Consider the following 21,462-nt stretch of genomic DNA (forward strand, 5'->3'; position numbering starts at 1 on the left):
GTTTTTAAGGATGTGCCTTCACGACTTTCAGCTGAACTTTCAGAAACCTGATCAGTCACCAGCTATCAACACCAAGGCAAGATCTTCCAACAACAAGACTGTGATTTGCTGAAAGCTGACAACAGATAAGATTTTTAGCACTAAAATATTTTTTAAATTAAGGAATATACGTTTTTTTTTAGACATAATGCTACTGAACACTTAACAGACTACAGGACAGTGTAAATATAACTTTTATAGGTACTGGGAAACTACAAAATTCATTTGATTCACTTTACTGTGGTGGTTTGTACCTAAACCCTCAGTATCTCCAAGGTAGGCCTGTATCCATTTTCTTCACTATTTGTCAATCAATCTTTACATCACTTCCACAGTTACGTATCACTATGGGTCTGCATCACAAATTAAGCAAACTCCTAACTTCTAAGAATTGCATTCAAGATCCACTACAATATATGCCAAATTATCTTTCTAATCATAGCTCCCACTATTCTGGAACACGTTTTAGGCTGAAGAAGTGAATAGTACCCATACCATAACTCAACCAACATTTATGGAGCAAACTGTTGGGTAAGAAACTGGGTCCTAGGTTCCTTATCTGTAGAATGAGAATCAAACTAGATGAAGTCGAGTCTTGCCATACCAACTCATCACGGTGCCTTAAGCAACATAGTCCAGTCAGTTATGCCTGCTGGAATAAATCTTCGTAACATCTCTGGACAAATGACACAACACCAAAACAATCATTATTTTGATTTGTCAAAAGATTACTCATCTTAATATGATGATTTTGTAAGGTAAACATAAATATTTTAAAAAATTAATTATGTAATAATATTATTACTGAATGATTAAAAATCTTTTTAATTGGTGAATCCAATTACACTGGGCTCCTGAATGAAACATGCAGATTTGTTTGAACTGTTATTTGTGCGTATGCATGTAGGAGGTGTGTTACTAGGTATCTTATTAACAGCTCATTGGTAGAGGGGTCATCCATGAACCAATAAAGGGGGATAGTGTTTGTCTCATCTCTTTAGTGTGGGTTCATACACATGGATCTAGACTGCATTCAGGCATGAAGAAAAATATTTGCATGGCTGCAGTTATTAAAACAACTTTTTTTTTTTTTAAACTGAGTCTACTTTAAAAAGTGAGATGAGATGTTGAGATTATAAGCGGCTCTGTCATTTCTTACAAGACGGTACAAGCATGTGCCTCAGGGCTAAACTGACCATGGATACAATGCTTCTGAGAGCTGTCTCTTGGGAAGGCAGAAAGGGGAAAACAAAGTATCTTAAAAACAAATCAGAAAAACCTGAATATTTCCAACTCTATAATTTGTGCTGTCAGTTTCAGGTTAATCTTTTCCAGAAAAGCGTGCTCCTAGCCAAAGGAAGTGTGCTGCTAAGTGCGACTGAGGTTCAAGTTTCTGACCAGGGCTGCCAAGGCATTTGTGCCTGCATATTTTCAATCTGTTTTTTGTTTTGTTTTGTTTTTAAAGGAACTAGCTCTAATGGAGAAATCTGTGGTTCAAATGCCCAGAAAACCCTCACGCTAGCAATAAAATCTTTTAGGTGCCTTTTGCCAATAGTTAATTCATTATTTTGTGGGTGAATTTTAACATTACCAAATACCTTTTTTTTTTTTAATTTCACCTACTAAACATTTCTACATAGTAACTATTAAGATACAGATGGAAATTACAATTGTAAAACATTTCTCAATTTTAGTAGTAGATATCTACTCATGAAAATAAAGAATACTAAAATAGAATACCTGGAAAATACGTTTTCCATCTATTTATACATTCCAATTAATTCTGAGATGTAATTACATCAAATTACATTTTGTCTCAATTTGCTAAAAGCAATTTTAAAATGCTACAGTATCTATAATAAGTAAAATGATCAATTCAGTTCCTCACAGCACTTTAAACACAAGCACAATTGAAATATCACACATCTAAAAATTATTTTATATATTGACTTCACCCAATGGAGTATATGTATTTGTCAGAGAAGTCTTCTTTCTTCTGCCTCCCAGGACCTACTCTAGAACCAGGTGTACAGTAAATGCTAGCTGGCTCACTGACTGAACGAGTTAAAATTACACAAGGGTACGGGACACAGGGTCTTTGTACAAGACAAAGGAGCACGGACCACTGTGTCTAAGCAGGTTTTACGCATTAACACATCTCATTTCCTGTATTAGAGATTCAGAAAATAGTCTTGGGAAACTTTTCGGATTATCAGTTAAAATGCAGAGACTATTTGTAAGATTAAAAGTAAGTAATATTTTAATATCTTGTAACTTAAAAGGCTGGTTTTACTCATATATGACAATAACACTTAAAGGCCATGACATCTTCCTATATGATTCATTAAATGAAACAATGGCTTTTTAGTTCTTTGACAATATTTGATTTTCCTATCCCAAAATAGGGTTTAAATAACAAATGTTTGGCTCCTGTCATACGTAAGTAGGGTTTTTTCCTTCACTGCCACTTCCTTCTGGTCTATGTAGACAGACAAATCTTTCTTAAACCAGGCTAATATTGATGAGGGAACTATGAATAAACTAGTGTAAATGTCAGAAAAGAATATTTAGTATATCTTCAAGATATTGGTGGTATATACCAACATGATATTTTCATTTCAGCATTAAAGCACCACTTCATTTTAGATGTTTATACACAACATACTGCCTAATAGGCCTCCACATGCGAAGTATTTGCCACAGAAAGTCTTAATCTGGAGACTTTTGGGCAGGGGATAATCTTGGTTTGTAAAATCCAATTAGCTGTAATAGAATCCTACAAACCCCACAGCTTTAGAAACCAGCAAATCAGGTGTCTTACAAATAAAACTCTCTCTTTAGTCCATACTCTTCAATGGTTAACCTTAGTTCCTTTGACTATTGGAAAATTCTATTTGTCCTGAGCCACTAATACAATCAAAGGAAAGGTAAGCATGAACAGGTGAAGCAAGACTTTAAATGTTGAAAATGCGAAACTGAATTAAAACTTCTAAGCCTTGTCTGTGTGACCTGGATGTTTGATAAGAACTCAGCTCAAGTATGACGCATGGATATTCAACAGCACAGACTTCAGTGCTGGGTTAGGAAAAGCCTTCTTACAAAGTGCCTTCGATTGTGATGGCTGTTGAACTGCCATAGCCTTTTAGATTGGTAAATTCTATAAGAATAAGTAGAAATTTTCAAAGTCGTGGTGCTTAAAAGATTAGGAAAATGTAGGCCAATTTATTTATTTATTTTAAAGATTTTATTTGTTTGACACAGAGAGAGAGAGAGAGCCAGTGCACAAGCAGGCAGAGCAGGAGAGGCAGAGGGAGAAGCAGAGTCCCCACTGAGCAGGCAGCCCAATGCAGGGCTTGATCCCAGGACCCTAGAAGCAGGACCCGAGCTGAAGGCAGACGCTTAACCGACTGAGCCACCCAGGTGCTCCAATGTATGCCAATTTAAATCCAGCTTCCATGAATACTAAAATTGGGACTCATCACATAGTGTTCAAAGACCTCTTAACCACCAGACATAGGCTCCTCTTCAGAAACTAAAAATCTGACTTCTCGGTATTATAACAATCTAAAATAAACAGCCAAAGCATCTGGTACGTGGTTTTTGGGTTCAGAGGCACACACCCAAATTACTCTCCCTTTTTTGTTCTAACACTAGCTAGAAAGGAAGATAAGGGATTCTGATTCAAGCATTTGAGGACGTTTACATGCAACTGAAACCAAGTAATAGGAAACTACTCCATTATCTCTGCCTCACTAAAGAGCCAACAAAGTTTTTATGTCCCTAAAGAAAACAAATAAGACACGACAAAATCCACATTAAATGCTGACAAATGAATGTTGTTTCAATGGTTGCTAGAACTATTCATTTGCTTATGGGTCTTACTAAGCTTTTCTCCCCTGAAGGCCCACCCAACAGAATAATGTAGCTACTCTTAACTATTTCCACAGCACAGAAATTTCCACTCTCTATTAACAACCAAACCACAGGCTGACTTCTTAATTAGAGTTCTAAGGAACTCTAAACAAACTATTTCAACTCTCAGAAATGGGGGTTGTATTAATAGAGATGAGATGTATAAAAGTCTTCTTTAAGTGAGAAAAAGACTCTGTGAGAGCCATCTTCAAGATTACCCCCAATAATCCCCACCTCCTAGAATTCACATGCCTGTGTAGTGCCATCTCTCATGGTACCAGGGTTTGTCTGTGCAACCAACAGAATGGGGGACAGTGATGATTAGAACAGACTGTAGCTTCTGTCTTAGACTCTGTTTTTCCCTTTTCATGTATCTTACTCAAGGCGGTGGGCGGGGAGGGGACAGAAGCCAGTGGCCATGTTGTAAGCCTGTGTAGTGAAAGACTGAAGACCAGGCCAATATTCAACAAGGAACTGAAGTCAGCTAATCACCATGCAACTGACCTTGGAAGATCTTCCCTGAGTTGAGCCTGCAGTTGGCGGACAGCTTGACTATAACCTCAAGGGAGGTCTTGAGTCCGAACTCCCCAGCTAAGTTTAAGCTGCTCCTCAATTCCTGACCCACAGACATTGTGAGATGATAAATGTTTGTAAAATGCTTTAATCTACTAAATTTTGGGGGTAATTCATTATATAGCCTTAGATAACTAATGTAAAATACAAAAAAGATAAAGATAGTTCTGCAACAAGTAGAAGACTGCTCCAAGTAGTCAAACATAAAAGAATTTAGCAAAAAGTTATGTGAAGCTCCAAGGTCACTTCCTAATAGCATTATACACAGTATTCTTCATTAATATAAGAAATGCATTCATGACAGTTGACAAGAGAATGGGTATGACTGAGACTGACAAAAGACTGATTTAAAAAAAAAACTAAAAGGTTCAAAACACTTGATTCTCCTGCAGGAATAGCTTCCTGTTTTGGTTACAAAGGAGGCACACTTAAAATAACTACCATAAAGGACATGCAGGGCCTGAGAAATCAATGGCAGGAAGCCACAACAAAGAACCCTGAAGGTGGCCTGACGAAAGAGGATTCCTACCGGAAATGGATCCAAGAAAGGTTAAGAGAAGTGCTAGCCTCGGAAATGAGTGGAATGTAAAGTGACAAAAGCACAAGCAAGGAGTAGGCATCCAAACCCCTTAGCACACAGTTCTTCCCATCGCACCTGACCCCTAACAGGACTAAGCTGACTTAGTGGCTGTGGCAGGAAACCTTTCCTCCCCAGGTCAGTAGTGTGGTGCACTGGGAGAATTAAAGTTAATGAATGAGGAGAACTGGTGCTATAAAATTCAAATATTTTATCTTGGTGCATTTTTAACTGTAAAGTTGTCTAAAAGGGACAAACCAAAAAAATTAAGGATACTGTATCCACCTTCTTCCACTTAATATTAGGTTGATTTTACTGCCATATACAAGGCAAACATATCAGAGAAACAATACATGTCAAAATGCAAGCCAGTCAAACTGAGATCCAGACCAAAGTACAGAAATTGCCAGAGTTAGATCTGTGGTCTAGCCAGCATTTTTTGGTCAGCAGGGTCCCCAGGGAATCTATCATGCGAGGACAGGCATGTTTTCACTGACATCAAATCCTACCGCCTATGACTCAAACCACCCAACCACTCAGCTTTTGTTTCTAACTTAGAGCTTCTATTTTCCTAGGGACTGGGAAACAGACAGCCAAGTTTATAAATATGTATCTGTTAATGGAATCAAACAGGCAAGGCATACTGTTAATTGAGGAATGCTGTGAAGGGATACGAACTTAACTGGAGGCAAACTAGCCAGCTACTGAGAATCCTGTACAAATGAGGACAGTCGATTAGGTGAGTAGTGGTGGCCCAAGGGCACAAAACAAAGGCTATACAGGCTGGTAATTTCTTCACAGGTTTTATTTTCTGGCTACTTTGGTTATCACGACTATTTCTATTCAACCTCCTCTTAGAGGTCCCAACTAATGCATTAGGGGAAGACATGAAATAAAAGGTAAAATGACTACAAAAGAAGGGTAGAAACTGATATTATTTGCATTTGTGATGACTGACAGTGTACACAGAAGATCCAGAAGAATCTACACTCAGAATTAATGAGTCAATTTGGCAAGTTTGTTGGATATAGGTTAATACAGTATTCCCATAGAGTTAACAACAAAAAAATCAGAAAAAAATTAAAAAAATTAAAAAATATCATTTACAGTAATATACATACACAAAGATCACATAACTAGGAATATTTTAAAGAAAAAGTATGCAAAAGCTCATCACTGAAACTATTAAAACATTTACTAAGACTTAAATAAATGAAGCTGGTCAAAAATTAGGATATATGATAATATCAAATTGTCAATTCTCCCCAAACTGATGTACAGGTTCAATGCAGAGTCAAAGTATCAGGAGATTTTATTTATTTACTTTATTTAGTAGTGGAAACTGACAAGCTGTTTCTAAAATTTATATGGCTATTTGAAGGACCTACAATAGCCAAGGCAATCTTGAAGAACGAGCTGCAGGACATATTAAACTCACTATCCAGACTGTCTTGGACAGTCGTTCTTGAAACTATGTATGATGCCACCACTGGAAATTTCATCCCAGTTTCAGAGAACCAATTCATTTCTCACACATTAACAAGTTTAATTCATTTTTCCTATAAGTATCTGTGATCTTCATAACATGAACACTTAAACAGTACTGCTTTAAGTGATTTTTAAAAGCTACTTTATAATGGGACCTTACCTACCTCAGGAATAACCATTAAATCTGTGTTAACTCTTTCTTTTTCTAGCTAACTTTTCGATCCTTTCCATGAAATAAGAAATTAACAGCTTGAGGTTAAGTTTAATGTAGCTTCTCTAATAAAAACTATATTTTTCAAAAACAGAGACTGCTCAATATTCTGAAAAACTGTAAGAATTGGTTATGATATAAATCCTTTCCTGAAGATAATTTTTGAGGAGAAAATCTTACTAGATGTTAAATGGACACATATGATACAGAAGTACTTCAACAAATGGACATTTGCCTCTTTACAGAGAGACATCCAAAGACGCAAAATTAAATAAATCAGACATTTGTGTATGTAGCTAAAGGCAGGCAAAAGAGAGAATAAAATTTTAGCCACATGTATTTTTTTAAAATCTCCCAATCCAACTAATATCCCAGAAAGGAAAAGGGCAATTCAGAATACACTAGTAAACATGAAGAAAACATAATTAGCACTGCTTTTAGGAAGTAATCCCATACTTTATGGGTAAGTGACCAAAAACCGTAAATATTCCTCCCCTAACATAGATCAACTATAAATCTCAGCAGGCTTTTAAAACTCCATTATTATTTGTTCTGTTTAAACTGCCAGTTCAGACCCCACAAATACAAAGACAACTGTTCACAGACCAGTGTTCCTGGGCCTACTCCAGAAAGTGTGTTCGATACACTGGAGGTTTCTGCCTGTTTTGAAGCTTGTGGCCTACAATTACTTTTCTTCCTGGCAGTAACTAAATCCAGCAATATTTTTAACATTAAAAATAACTCCCTCACTACATTCCTTGAAATTTCTAAAACAACTATTCTATTTTATACTCTAATTTTAAATAATTAATTTCTTAATGAAAAACTTTCAGTTATTAAGCCATTTGAACTTTGTGGCATAAAACCTGTTATTGACCCTTTTGCAGGAATTTTCCTTTTGGATTGGTTGAATTGATAAACACTAATTTCAAGACACCTTATAATTATCTTACTAAAGTCTGGAGAAGGGTCATTTATAGTAAACTCAAGGGCATCTTACAATATTAGAAGTAGCTTAGAGTCCACAGGCTCTCATGAGATCCACAACCAAAATCACCATCAAGAGACAAGTATTTATTCTAATATTGATTTATCGTGGATACCTAGGTAATATCTTAGCTACTTAAATCTTCATGGGTATGTCATCATTTGGGATTTGTTCTGTGGATCATGGATTAAGAAAAAATAATCAGGGGCGCCCGGCTGGCTCAGTCAGAAGAACATGCGACTCTTGATCTTGGGATCCTGAGTTCGAGCCTCATAGTGGGTGTAGAGAGTACTTAAATAAATAAAAACTTCAAGTAAATAAACAAACAAACAAACAAATAAATAGATATTGCCATGAAAAACTGCATGTTTCCACATAGCTCACAAGTTGCTGAACGAGTTCTTGAGTATTTCAGGGTTATCTTTAAATAGCTAATATGATCACAGATATTATTGGAAATATGCTAATAGACATGTATAAACATTAAGCATTGCATAACTATGGGAAGTTTCCTTTGGCATCAAATCCCTCTGAATATATTGGTATAAATCCCCAAACATACCATCTCGATCCTAAACTCAATTTTCTCAAAATAAGCTAACTAGATAAACTCATTTTGTTGTCTGCCTAGAACAAAAAATTCAGGGGCTTCAACCCACAGCACAAAGCGAGTATTCTAAGAATAAAAAGGGAGAAATTCAGGAGGATCTAGGCCTTATATTTAGAAAGAGAAGAAGAGGAAAAATACCTCAGTTCTCCACTGTCACTGTCAGCTATACCAGTGATTCCATTCTTTACAGGCTATCATTCACCTAGGGAACTTTTTAAAAATTCAGATTTTTAAAAATGATGGCCTGAATATGTGTTTATCTTTAAACTTCCTCTCCAAATCCTATAAAATGACAATTAAGAAATTTAAAAAGTATAAACCTTTAAGAATAAAAAGAGTAAGAAAAAAGACAATAGTTAATATGAGATGCTGACAATATTTTGGAAAACAGAAAGTGGGTGGATAGGAAGTAACAAACATTCAGGCTAGAGAAAGAAGAAACCTTAATGTTATCCATTAAATGCTACAAAGGCTCAGGAATTTGAAGTACCCTGAAAATATCAATGAGGAATGGTACTAAATAGAAAAATGTTAAAGTCTGTGGAAGAAACAATTAGAGCTTAAGATCCCTACCCCTACTCCATCGGTATAGGAAGGACAACACCCTTCTCCAGCTCAACAGCAGACAGGAAGTTTACTCCCTGGAGAAAATGAACCATGAAGGTTCTTGGCACAGTGGGAGCAGGGGTAAAGCATCATACTGGAAACAGGAGGATTGTATGAAAGTCCATTCTTTTAATGATAAAGTGTTAAATGCACTGTGCTTGACAACAGAAGGAAAAATAAGGAAGATGTTTACATCTATTCCACTAAGTATATCACAAATTATGGTTCTTCAACTGCATTCATCAAACTGTTCTAGAAAGAGCTATGGAAATGGTAGAACATCTAATAAACCTCCTTACTATTAGAAAATTTCAATTTCCCACTACTCAAAACTTGTTAAAGCAAGTTTTGGCAAGTTGTGTAGCAGCATGGTATGATGAACAGAGACCCCTTACAGGTCTGGGGCAAGAAGTTAAAACATTCTAACTGGGTACCAGTGGAAATGGTCACATTTGATTAATTTTAGGAATAGAAATCTTCCCTTTCTTTCCCTATCACCCCCTCCACAATTATTTTTTTTAAAAAGATTTTTATTTATTTATTTGACAGACAGAGATCACAAGTAGGCAGAGAGGCAGGCAGTGACAGAGGGAGAAGCAGGCTCCCTACTGAGCAGAGAGCCCAATGCGGGGCTCGATCTCAGGACCCTGGGATCATGACCCGAGCCAAAGGCAGAGGCTTTAACCCACTGAGCCACCCAGGCACCCCACCCCTCCACAATTATTTAAGAAAAAATAATTTAATTTTAATTCTATACCTATCAAAGAAAATATGTGAGAAAAATCATGACATATAAAGCTCTTCCAGAGTACAAAGTTCTACCCTTGCAGTATTTGGACAGCTTGGATTTTTTAACTGGTGTAATAAATTTCTATGCTATAAATACTTAAAGACTTTGTAACAGTCTGGATCAGAAAGAAAAAAATGGAACACCAGAACCCATATGTAAAGCACACCATCATAAATCTGGAGAAATGTGATACCTTTAAAGCAGTAATATGGAGTATCATTCCAGCTGAAACTCTGTACTATTTGTAAAAGAGAATCCTCTTGATAAAATACATCAGTGTTAAGTTATTACTTACTTGTTGCATGGATCTACTGGTGAAGTAGTATGTACTACTGCTCCAAGGCCTACCCAACACCATCCCTCCATGTTGAACTTTTTTTGCCATTGGCTCCTACCACCGAGCCCGAGAGCCCCAGATCAACATCACAGACCTTCTCCCTCAGCCACATCAGAATGGTCCAACTTGGCTTCTTTATGTTGTCCTTCTGCTACCTTCACAGCAACAGCTCGGCAAATGGCCCCAAACTTCCTGTCCAGAGAGCGAACACCTGCCTCTCTGGTATACCTGTCATCAAAGGAAAATATTTTATTTTTGGCTAAACATCACCTGTAAAAATAGAAATAATATGATCAACATTTATACCAAAGAAACAGTGTACATCTAAAAGTTCATTACATTTTCTTAAGTACTAACTTCCTCACATTTAAAAATTCCTTATGAAAGTACTATTATTTCTTTCTTTTTCCTGTTTTTTTTTTTAAATACTATTATTTCTTAAATATTCAGATATATTTTCAGCTATAACTTTCCCCTTGATAGGGATTTTTATCTTCAACTATTATCCTGTATTTAAAAAAAAAAAATCTTTGGTTCTTCAATGTAAATTTGGCAGCACATAAGACATCATCTACTTCTTGATGATATGTGTCAGAGTTTTCTTAAGTAAAAATTTATCAATTTAAGAAAATTCTACATGAATTTATTATACTTGAAATATTGCTGAAAGAACCAGAAAAATAAATTTTCCCATCTAAAGCAAAAATTAACCTTAGAAATCTAGTTTTTAGTGGGAACTGTGCTAGTCACCTCTATTCAGTGTATTTTCTTAGAGACTTCTAAAGAAGGAAAATATGCTGATACACGCATAGTGAATTTGTGAAGAAGATTCTAAATGTGGTTAGAAATGTCTAAATGTCTTAAAAAAAAGTTATGTTAGACTCTATAAATCCTATATGCCACTTCGTAAACCATTATGTAACACAACCATTCTTGGCCGCCCAGCTTTGGATGGATCTGAATGGGAAGCATCAGGTAGAGAATGTAGGTTTATCTGAAAAACTGGACTTAATTAGGCAGTTGGACACCTATTCTAGATTTTAGGGAATCAGATTTCAAAAGTTCTGAGGAAAGACAAAAACTTCGCAAAAACCCTCTAAAGTAAAACTCATTTCAATCAAAGGGATTTGAGGAGGCAAGCATAAAGTCCATTATTACACAACTGCACATAATTTCAGTAAGGAAGAAAACAGGGAGGCCTGTTAAAAATAAACAAACTAACATGTAAAAAAAAAACAAAACAAAACCCAATGTAACTTTCTAGACAACTCGCTGATGAGCTCAAATTAAAGGTCTGGACAAAAGATGAAAGAACAGGGATTGAAGAAGCTTACAGGGGAGTGACATGAACATGCAGAAATGGTACCAGGACGTTCAGAATAAACTTACAGAAATAATGAAATCCATAACAACACAAATGAGATATTGTTTTTTTTTCTTTTTTTTCTTTCTTTTAAGGTGCCCAGAAGTTATTGCAGACAGTATAAGATTACAGCTGACTGAAAGAAACTAGACACAACAACCCCTATTCAGTATTTTTAAACCCAAAGGAAAGAGTCACCAGTATTCAATAAGAAGTGGCTGATGTTTCCTGTCTATGACATGAGCATGAAGACGCTATATATGCCAATTTCCAGAGGACCTAAAACTAATAATAATCAAGATAAAAAAAAAAATTCATTTGTTGTAGGTAGCTGAGACAAACAACAATATACACATAACTGCAAACTTCTCCATTTGGGTTTTGTAAAATTCAACCCTATCCTAAGAGTACAGAATGAGACAGACCAAATTTAGCAGAAATTCATATGAAAAACAACTAAAGATGTTTGGTAACTATAAATGCAACAGGCAAGAGAATAACCTAAAACAGCTAAGAGTCTTGAGATATAGTCATAAAATAATATAATCAAAATAGGAAAGCAAGTGGTCTTATACCATGAGCTGCTCAGGCTACATGTGAAATACTGAGTTCCACTCCAGATGTTTCATTTTACAGGGGAAACTGGTTTCACAGGCAGCATTCAGAAGATGACTAAGCAGAAAGGTGAGGTGTTGAGAGTGGGTCAAGAGGAATGGTAAAGAGAACAGGAATGTTTGGCTTGAAAAAGAGAACATTTATTGGAAATGGACCTGACATTTTTTTTTTAATGCCAGAAGGGCTGTACAAGGGAGGAATTTACCCTTAGATTCTAGGTGCTCGTAGAGGGCAAAACTAGAAAACTACAGTAGTGAGCCCTCTAGCACAGGCAGAACTGAAGTAGGCTAGTTACAGAGGGAGGGTGTGGGACTAGATGAGATCTAAACCCCCTCCCCTCCTCCTGAACATTATAGGTCCAGGACTATGACACACAAAAAGATGAAAAACACATCAAAAGATGAAAAACTATATCCTAATCTTGGTAACTCACTAAACAGCCAAAACTGCTTGGAGTAGCAAATACCTGTGCTGTTTTCAAAAATATTAAAACTTCTCAGGGACATTTCCTAATGTCCACAGCTTTTAGTATTTGATATGTTTTGAGCTAACACACATATAAAAAAGGGACAGTTCTCCAAGCAACTGGGAAATACAAATAATGATTACTTTTCAAAGTCATTATTATTTTGATCCAGATATTTTTGTTCTCTCACTCATATTTTATAGATGGGGAAACTATCAAAAAGGTTAAGTGACTTGTTGAAAGTTACCCAAAGGCATCAGGGGTGTTATCTGGAATAATAATATTGTTGGAAGACTTCAGCATATAAATCACCCAATTTATTTCTCCTGGCATTATCCACACAATGAATCACAAGTTAAGAAAAGGAACTCCCAGGTCAGATCTGGTCTTACTGTTTTGTGTATAAATTGAAATAGACTTCCAAATAGACTTCCATAAGAAGGCTGGCTTAGATCAAAAAGCAGTCTGACTGGCCAAACTTGAAGTCAAAGTTCAAAATAGAAAGATACTTTGCTTCTCCTGAAAAACAGCAGTTACTGTGAGAGGACCACGTGAGGGGTGTTTGGCAGCCTGACACAATTTGCCAGATGATGCAATGATCTGTAACGCTGAGCCAGGAAAACTGTAAGAGGCTGTTACAGATATAAATTCTCAACAGGGTGTATTTTCCATTCAAACATGCAATGTATAAATCAGACAAAGCAATACTCTACTCAGATAATTTACATACTGCTTACCACTGGCTTAAGCACTTGGTAGCTAAGAAAGTACCCTCTCAATCCTTCTGGTGTTAATTCCAAAGATGAAAATTTTAAGGATGTTTAAAATCTCTCCAGGGGAAGAAAAGAAAATCTGAAGAACCTAAAACAGGTGTTTCAAAGTAGCAATGCAATTCTTGAAAGAATGTCACTTTTAAGATCCTGGGGTATATAAGGTATCTCAATATTTTCCTTGTTTTTGATGCTTAAATTTATCTGATGAATCCCTTACACTGCTCTTGTGAAAAAGCTGAAATTGTGGCTCAGCTAAAGTCCTCAGCTATGAAGATACTCTAAGTACTTTCCCTATAAACTTCTGCCTAATATGGAGCCCTGTGTACATCAAGTTATGGGAATGTTTGTTGGGAATCAAATGGAGAGAAAGAAATGGATGCCGTGAGTTGCCAGCAAAACTGTCTCCTTTTAGAATGTTTAGACTCAAACATTACTGAGGCCTCAGGATGGCTGACTGACCTGGTGATGATGTCAAGAGTAGTAACCTGTGGGATCTGAATCTGCTGAGGAGTCAACCCATGCTGTTCCAGTTGCTTTGGGATCAAGTGCCTGTGGGCAATCTCGATCTTCTCCTCTTGTGTATACCCTAGGAAAAAAGTGATCTTATGCTGTAATTATTCACACAGCTTCCACAGTGCTATGTTTTTTTAAATGAATCAAATGCAGATTTAATGTATCTTGGATTTAGAATGAATTTAAGTGTTAACTTCCAATAAGATTATAATTAGAATAAAGAAATTCAACCTCCAATTAGTAACTGTTAAAACTTCCAACTTTGTCCGCAAACAAAAAGAGCATTTACTAATAAGCACAGGTTTGAAAGTCTCTTGATTAAATAATGTATCTCTCAAGGAAGAGGAATGTATCTCTCAAGGAAGAGGAAAACTCTCATCAAATCTCTAAGATAATTATCTCCTTAACTTAAATGTGAAATTTTATTATTTAACATGCAAATAACGTATCTCATATCTTTAGCATAATTTGATACATAACTGAAACAACTTACAACAACAACAAGGGATTGAGGTAAGTCAGTGGTGGGTTCCAATGCAAGAGCTGCAAAGGAGCTATTTTCAGAACCCTGGCTATAAATTTAAGCAACAAAACAGAAATTAAGACATCCCCATAGAAGTTTTTCCCCTATACATACTGGAATTACATATATAATTTATATAGTTAAAAGACTTTATGTTTTTATTTAAGAACCTCAAAAGAACAGATTTACTTTGTCTTTAAATCCTGTAAGAAAAAAAAGTCCCTAATTAATTGCCCCCTTCTCATTTAAGCAAAAAAAAAAAAAAAAAAAAAAAAATGAACTGATAAGACAGCTCATTTGAGTAGAAAAAGGATATTAAAATGCCCACACAGTAGAAGACGGGATAATCAAACCTGCAAGGAAGATACTGGCATCGTATGTCTACCTATGCAACAGCTGTCCTGGTTATTTCACTTCACGTCAGTGTATCTTATGGATTCTCTGTCTTAATTGGGAGTTTCCAGGTAACTGGGTCTCTTTATTTATTTTAGTCTTTTTTTTTTATTTTAAAGATTTTATTTATTTGACAGAGACAGAGAGAGAAAGTGCACACAACCAGGAGGGGACCCTGGGATCATGACCTGAGCTGAAGGCAGATGCTTAACTGACCAAGCCATCCGGTTGCCCCTAGTTTAGTCTTATTCATATGCAAAAAGCAATTTTTTACTCCACCATATTTTAAAAATAAGTATTGGAACTTGCAAGGCTCACACAGGTAACTAAAAAATGCAATTATCATTCACTTGGTAGTAAAAATTTATTTCAAATTCATATGAAATACAAACTTATGATTCTTCTCTATTTTCATTTTAACAAATACCCACTTATGTTTCATCTCTTCTAGGGAAAAGTAATTCTAAGCAATTAAAAGAAAGTGAAAACACTGGGGTTTTTTAGTGTCCGTAATTAAAGGACTCTACCTTACACACTACAGTGAAAGAGAAGACACAGTAAAAAGAAAAAAGGTGGAACTACTTGACAAAAAATTAAAAAGAAGAGGAATTTAAAAGCATCCTGCACTTTTGTGTAAAAGTGAGACCAAATGTAATAAAGTTCAACAACTCTTTAGGACCCAACTCTTAACGAGAGTAAATGATTACACTTTCTCAGTAAAGTAAAAACTGAAAAAACTGCAAAACACACATGAAATGCACATGATGTATTAACAGCGTTGATATTTCTGTTCAATACAGTTAGAGAAACATGGGGATACCATTTAAAAACTGAAAAATCTTATACATAAGCTAAATTGACCATGTAAAGATCTATTTTTGGTTTTAGACACTCATTTTGAAAAAAAATATTTTTAAGTTTAGAAATTATTTCAAAGAGGAATGTGTTATTTTCTAAGACACTGGAAAACATTTTTTAATGCTAAGAATTTTTTAATGCTAAGTTGTCTGAAATTGTTATGCAAACTTTATTCTTGATGTCTTACAGAACATACGATAATCTTATATGTCATCATTAAAACAAAGTTTTGTTGTTCCAGACTTTGAATTTACATAAAAGCTATTTTATACCATACTTAGAACTTTGAAGATCATACACTGGCAAATCCAACTTTTACTCAAACTCCACAGCACAACTTAAAGGGTTTTACTCAGGAAGGCAAAAGCTATCACGTAACGATTTTATTTATGAATCAGGTACCTGGAACCTGAATGATTTCCATTCTGTCCAACAAGGCAGGTGGAATAGTTGCAGTGGTGTTGGCAGTAGCTATAAAAAGAACTTGGGAAAGGTCAAAGGCCACATTTAGATAATGATCTGTGAAGTTATGGTTTTGTTCAGGATCCAACACCTGTGAGGGAACAATAAACATTTAAACAAAATCAATTATTCCAACAGAAAGCTAAAACACACATGAAATGCACATGATGTATTAGCAGCATCGATAATTCTGTTCAATACAGTTAGAGAAACATGGGGATACCACTAAAACCTGAGCACCATTCTTTACATTGCCCACATCCTACATACTTTAAAAAAAAGTGTAAGGTGTCAAAATTTTTGAACATACATAAAAGTACAAAGAAGAAAAAATTATCCCTTCAAGTTCTGTTCTTAAATCTATTCACTAATGACTGACTGTGTAGTCATAAATAATTTATCAATCCTACAGAACCAGTTTCCCTCTTGGTAATAACACATCTTCTCTTAACTGCTTTGGGAACATAAAGAAAATGTGTAGAGTGTTTTGATTCTTAGGTAAGACATAAAATAATTAGTAAACTTCTCAAACATTATCAGTAAGTCTGGCTATAAAGTTTTTAACTGAAAGGAGAATTCCAAACAAAAGTAAACTAGTAAAAATTACTATGCTACTATATCCTACATATGCACAAGGAAAAATTTACTTTTAAAAAATGCATTAGAACAAAACTTTTGTTTTTAACGAGCAAAATATCAGTATCTCTTAAAATTTTTTAATTGGGAAATTATATAATTTATCAATTAGATTCTTAAAACGTTGAACAACTAGGTATGAGAGAATTTATCTTCTTTAGGTTATTGCTCAAATGCTCCAACTCACAGGCACTCACTGTGGAGAAATCTATATAGGACTCAGCACCTTCTGCATGTTCTAAACCTTTAACATATTATCACTTTCATTTACACTAGATTAGTATAAACAGGGTTGATATACATATTCAAAAAGGAAGTAAACGGACTAAAATCCTTACCAGTGACAATTTTACCACCAGCTTTTCCTCACTTCTGATTCCCTTTCTAAGCTTTACTTATTGTTAAACATATCTACAATTTAGTCTTAATTCAAAGCCCTTTACAGAGAATCTTGAATTTGGTGAACACTATTACAGGAAACTCAGTGTTTATCTAGAATACAATTCCCAGAAAGTTCTACTATTTATATTTTCACAAGACTTAATAATGTTTATAAAAATATAATATATAATATAAAAATAAGGTACTTTTGAGACATCAAAAACCATACTAACTATGTCCAGTACAGCACTGGTTAAGAGTAATCTTACTGTCTACCAATTATCTGAAAACCGTTAATCAATGTGTTTGGAAAATAGGGCAATCTTAGTTAAATCCATTATCTAGTTAAATAAAAACCTGTTCTTTAATGGCTTTAATTAAATCTAACACATGTTGGATAAATCTTAGAAATGGCTGTGAGACCTGTCCAAGTGAAGCCATTTTTTTCTCTTAAAATTAAAAGACAGTGGGGTTTAGGGAAAGTTGAGAAATTAATAAATGAATGATTCTGAACTATGAATGAGGTCTTTTAAAAAAATGCATTACAAAACCTCTGGGTTATAAGAGAAGAAAACCAGTGAAGCCCAATTTGCTTGCCTCTGTCTTTTACTTAGGAAAACACAGAAGAATATGTAGAGTTTAAAAAACATCAGAAACACTGATCAACTGCTTCTTGGTTTTTAGCTAGAATCAAGTGCAGAAACACTGATCAATAGCCAGATAAAAAGAATTTCTAGTAATCTGTATTCAGATGACACATTAAGGTAAACTGGTGAGTCCTTGGAGATAAAAATCACAGTAAGAACTTCTTTTCTTTAAAGATTTTATTTATTTATTTTAGAGAAGGAGAGCGTGCACACAGTGCTGCGGGGTGGGGGGAGCAGCATGGGAGAGGGAAGAGTAGACCGCCTGCTAGCCAGGAGCCCGACGTCGGGCTCAATCACAGGACTCCAAGATGTGCCGGAGGCAGACACTTAACCAACTAAAAGCCATCCAGATGCCCCACAGTGAGAATTTTATAGCCATCAAACCTCTGCTTTTCCCCTGAACTTCTGTGGACCAACTCATCCACAAATAGGAGCTGTTTTCAAGAACAGCTAGAACTGTTTTTTCTCTCTCCTCATTCAAAAGTTTTTCTACATCCATCCTCAGGTTATAATTCCTACCTACACAGTCTGACTGGAAATGGAAATAGCCATGATGGGACACTTTATTCTTAGGATCATGAAATCAGAGGTGGGATAAACTATGGGGAGGGGTGTATGCTGAAAATTGTTCTTCAATAGTAATTTCTATCAAGAGAACTACAGATGTTTGTAGGCAATCCAGCACTACACTCCACTTATCAGAGATGACTAGGTAACTGTCCTCTTTAGGTATGATGATGTGGTTATATTTTTTAAAAATCTGTTCTCTTTTAGAGATAAATACTAAATATTTATGAAATGATATAATGTCTGAAATTTGATTTAGAATAATGGGAAGGAACAGATGAAATAAGATTGTCCATGAGATGATAATTGTTAAGGATGAATGATGAGTTTACATAGTTCATTACACTATTTTCTCTACTTTTAGTATGGTTAAAATTTCCCAGAACAGAAAGTAAAAATAAATAAAGTAAAATAACTAAAATTAAGTCTGGAAGTCACACATAATTAATACTATAGAAATTCAGTATTTAGATAAGGACAAATTTGAAAAAAAATGTCCAGAATATTGGAGAAAAGGCACTAAAGCTATATAGGGGATAGATACATAAAAAATAAAGATATCTAATTCATAGCTAATTGACATAACTACCGAAAAGGTTTCAACAAATGTAAAATACAGTATAATTAAAGAAATAACCAAGAATATATTCTGGAAAATCTAGCACTTTGGATGAAAAGACTTATTAAACTCTTCTGTGCAATAATGAATGACAGACTATTACTGAAACAGAATTTTCAGGTGCTTGGGTGGCTCAGTCAGTTAAGGGTCTGCCTTTGGCTAAGGTCATCATCCCAGGGTCCTGAGATAGGTTCCTACATAGGGCTCCCTGCTCAGCAGGGAGTCTGCTCGTCCCTCTCCCTCTGCCCTTCCCCTCTGCTCAGGATCTGTCATGTCTCTCTTTCAAATAAAATCCTTAAAAAAAAAAAAAGAAATACAGAATTTTCAAACAAAATTATGACTAGTTTAAAATATCTTTAAAATCCTTAAAACGCAGAATATATATAATACACATAAGACATGAAGCATAACAGATGAACACCAATGAACCCACTATCCAATTGTGTGGACGTTTTATTTTGTGTTTAGGCCATACGTCGTGAAAGTGGAACATTTAAAATCATCAACCATAGTGCCAGCAGACAATATTAATATATATATTCATCTTTATCCATAAACCAAAAAGAAACCCAGTTAAATCCAGAAAGAAACTCCTTTTTAAAATATTTAATGTACAAAATGGAAGTAATACCCACACTTGGAGCACACATCACATTAGGAGATATCCTATGAGAAGTGTGGAAATTTCATAGTGTGAAAGGACTGGTGTCCTGACTTCCCTGCTTGCACTGTAACTACAGTGTACTGCAGTCTCTGTAAGCCTGATTAAATGTTTTCATTAATTATAAATGAATGGAGTTTTAAGATTCTTGCATAATATTGTTAAATAGAGGCAAAGATGTGAAAAGAAGAAAATGCCACTTTTATTGACAGCCAAATTATGAAATAAAAACAATGATATAACTAGAATATATTGTTTTCAAAAATATAATTATCTTTTAAAATTTACAATGTATGTATGTAACATTAGTAGAGTGGTACATAAATGTGTGTATATTACATATATATTCTTTGTTATGGAATGAACTGTGTCCCCTTAATGTGACTGTATTTGGAAACAGGGTCTTTAAGGAGGTAGTTAGAATTAAATGAGGTCATAAGGGTGGGGCCCTAATCCATTATGGCTGGTACCCTTTATAAGAAGAGAGAAACTGACAGAAAGACAGACAGACTAGGGATGCACAGGCACAGAGGAAAAAAACACGTGAGGACACAATGAAAAGGCAGCAGTCTGCAAGCCAAAAACAGAGAGACCTCAGGAGAAATCAATCCTGCCAACACCTTCATCTTGGACTTCCAGAGTCCAGAGCTATAAGAAAATAAATTTCTGGATTGATATCTTATCACAAACATTTGTTTGTCACGTATGTATTTGTAAATATATGGATAGATTTTCAAAAACTTTTACTTATAAAATATGTGAACAAAACACATGAAGATTACTGTGGTGCAGACCATAAATACATGTTAGCAAATACAAAAAGCCTCAAAACATAACATACACACAAATCCTTGAACAAAGTAACCTGAAAATGTATTCCATCTAAACCTTAATCATAATAAAAGGATAAGAAGCAATTAAATCATTTAAGCACAGAATTAAAACTAAATGTATGAAGAAGCACTTCTACTAGAATGGCAGCATGAGGAATTATGAAGTTCTCCCTAAGAGCAATGAAAAACTAATACCACAATAGCTGTGAAAACCAGGAGCCTAGCAAAAACTGTAGGGGTGCAGAATAGATTAGAACCCCCCAAAAGCCCTTTCCTCAAACAACTATCACTGTCCTGAACTGGGCATTCCTTGGAAGAGCTATACTGTCAGGATTTAATCTTTATTTGATCTGACTCAGAGAACACTCTATGTGAACAGCCTATCTCTGAGGCATTTGTCAAGAACAACCAGGAGCAGGGATGCCTGGGTGGCTCAGTCTGCCTTCAGCTCAGGAGATGATCCTGGGGTCCCCGCATCAGGCTCCCTGCTCAGCGGGGAGCCTGCTTGCTTCTCCCTCTGCGTGGGCTCTCTCTCTGACAAATAAGTAAAATCTTAAAAAAAAAAAAAAAAAAAAAGGCAACCAGGAGCAATTGTTTAACATTGCAGCTACCTGAGGGAGTGATACCAGTTGGGGCTAACAAGTGGCTGATCAGAAAATCTAAAAGGAAAAACTGGGGAATAAGATAATCATAGGAGCCTTTTAAAAACTCCAAAATACCCTGAAGAAGCCCAGATGTTTGGACTTCTTACATAAAGATTTTAAATTAGGTATTGTGCATATGTTTAAAAAACTAATGCAACAGTATGGATGAATCTTGAAGACATTATGCAAAGTAAAATAAACCAACTGCAAAGAGACAATTTACAGAAACAGAAAGAATGGTAGTGGCTAGTGGCTTAGTGAGAAATGAGGAATTGCTGTTTAATGAGTACTGAGTTTTGGTTTTTCAAGATGATAAAGTTCTAGAGATTGGGTGCACAAGTAATATGAATATACCTAACACTACTGAACTGTACATT

At 35.4% G+C, this 21,462-nt stretch overlaps 1 protein-coding gene across 1 annotated transcript in view; it reads right to left on the reverse strand.

The window, feature by feature from the left end:
- The window catches only part of LONP2 (lon peptidase 2, peroxisomal), a 115,722-nt gene that overhangs the window by 33,894 nt on the left and 60,366 nt on the right, over positions 1 to 21,462 (reverse strand). Inside the window, exons 9-11 of the mRNA XM_032854544.1 lie at positions 16,038 to 16,188; positions 13,808 to 13,934; positions 10,226 to 10,359 (exon numbers count right to left, since the gene is read on the reverse strand). Of these exons, the coding sequence (XP_032710435.1) occupies positions 10,226 to 10,359; positions 13,808 to 13,934; positions 16,038 to 16,188 (412 nt within the window). The remainder of the gene's footprint in view (positions 1 to 10,225; positions 10,360 to 13,807; positions 13,935 to 16,037; positions 16,189 to 21,462) is intronic.

The sequence above is a fragment of the Lontra canadensis genome, unplaced genomic scaffold (genome assembly GCF_010015895.1).
Source record: "Lontra canadensis isolate GAN:19392208 unplaced genomic scaffold, GSC_riverotter_1.0 scaffold8, whole genome shotgun sequence".
Taxonomy (NCBI): domain Eukaryota; kingdom Metazoa; phylum Chordata; class Mammalia; order Carnivora; family Mustelidae; genus Lontra; species Lontra canadensis.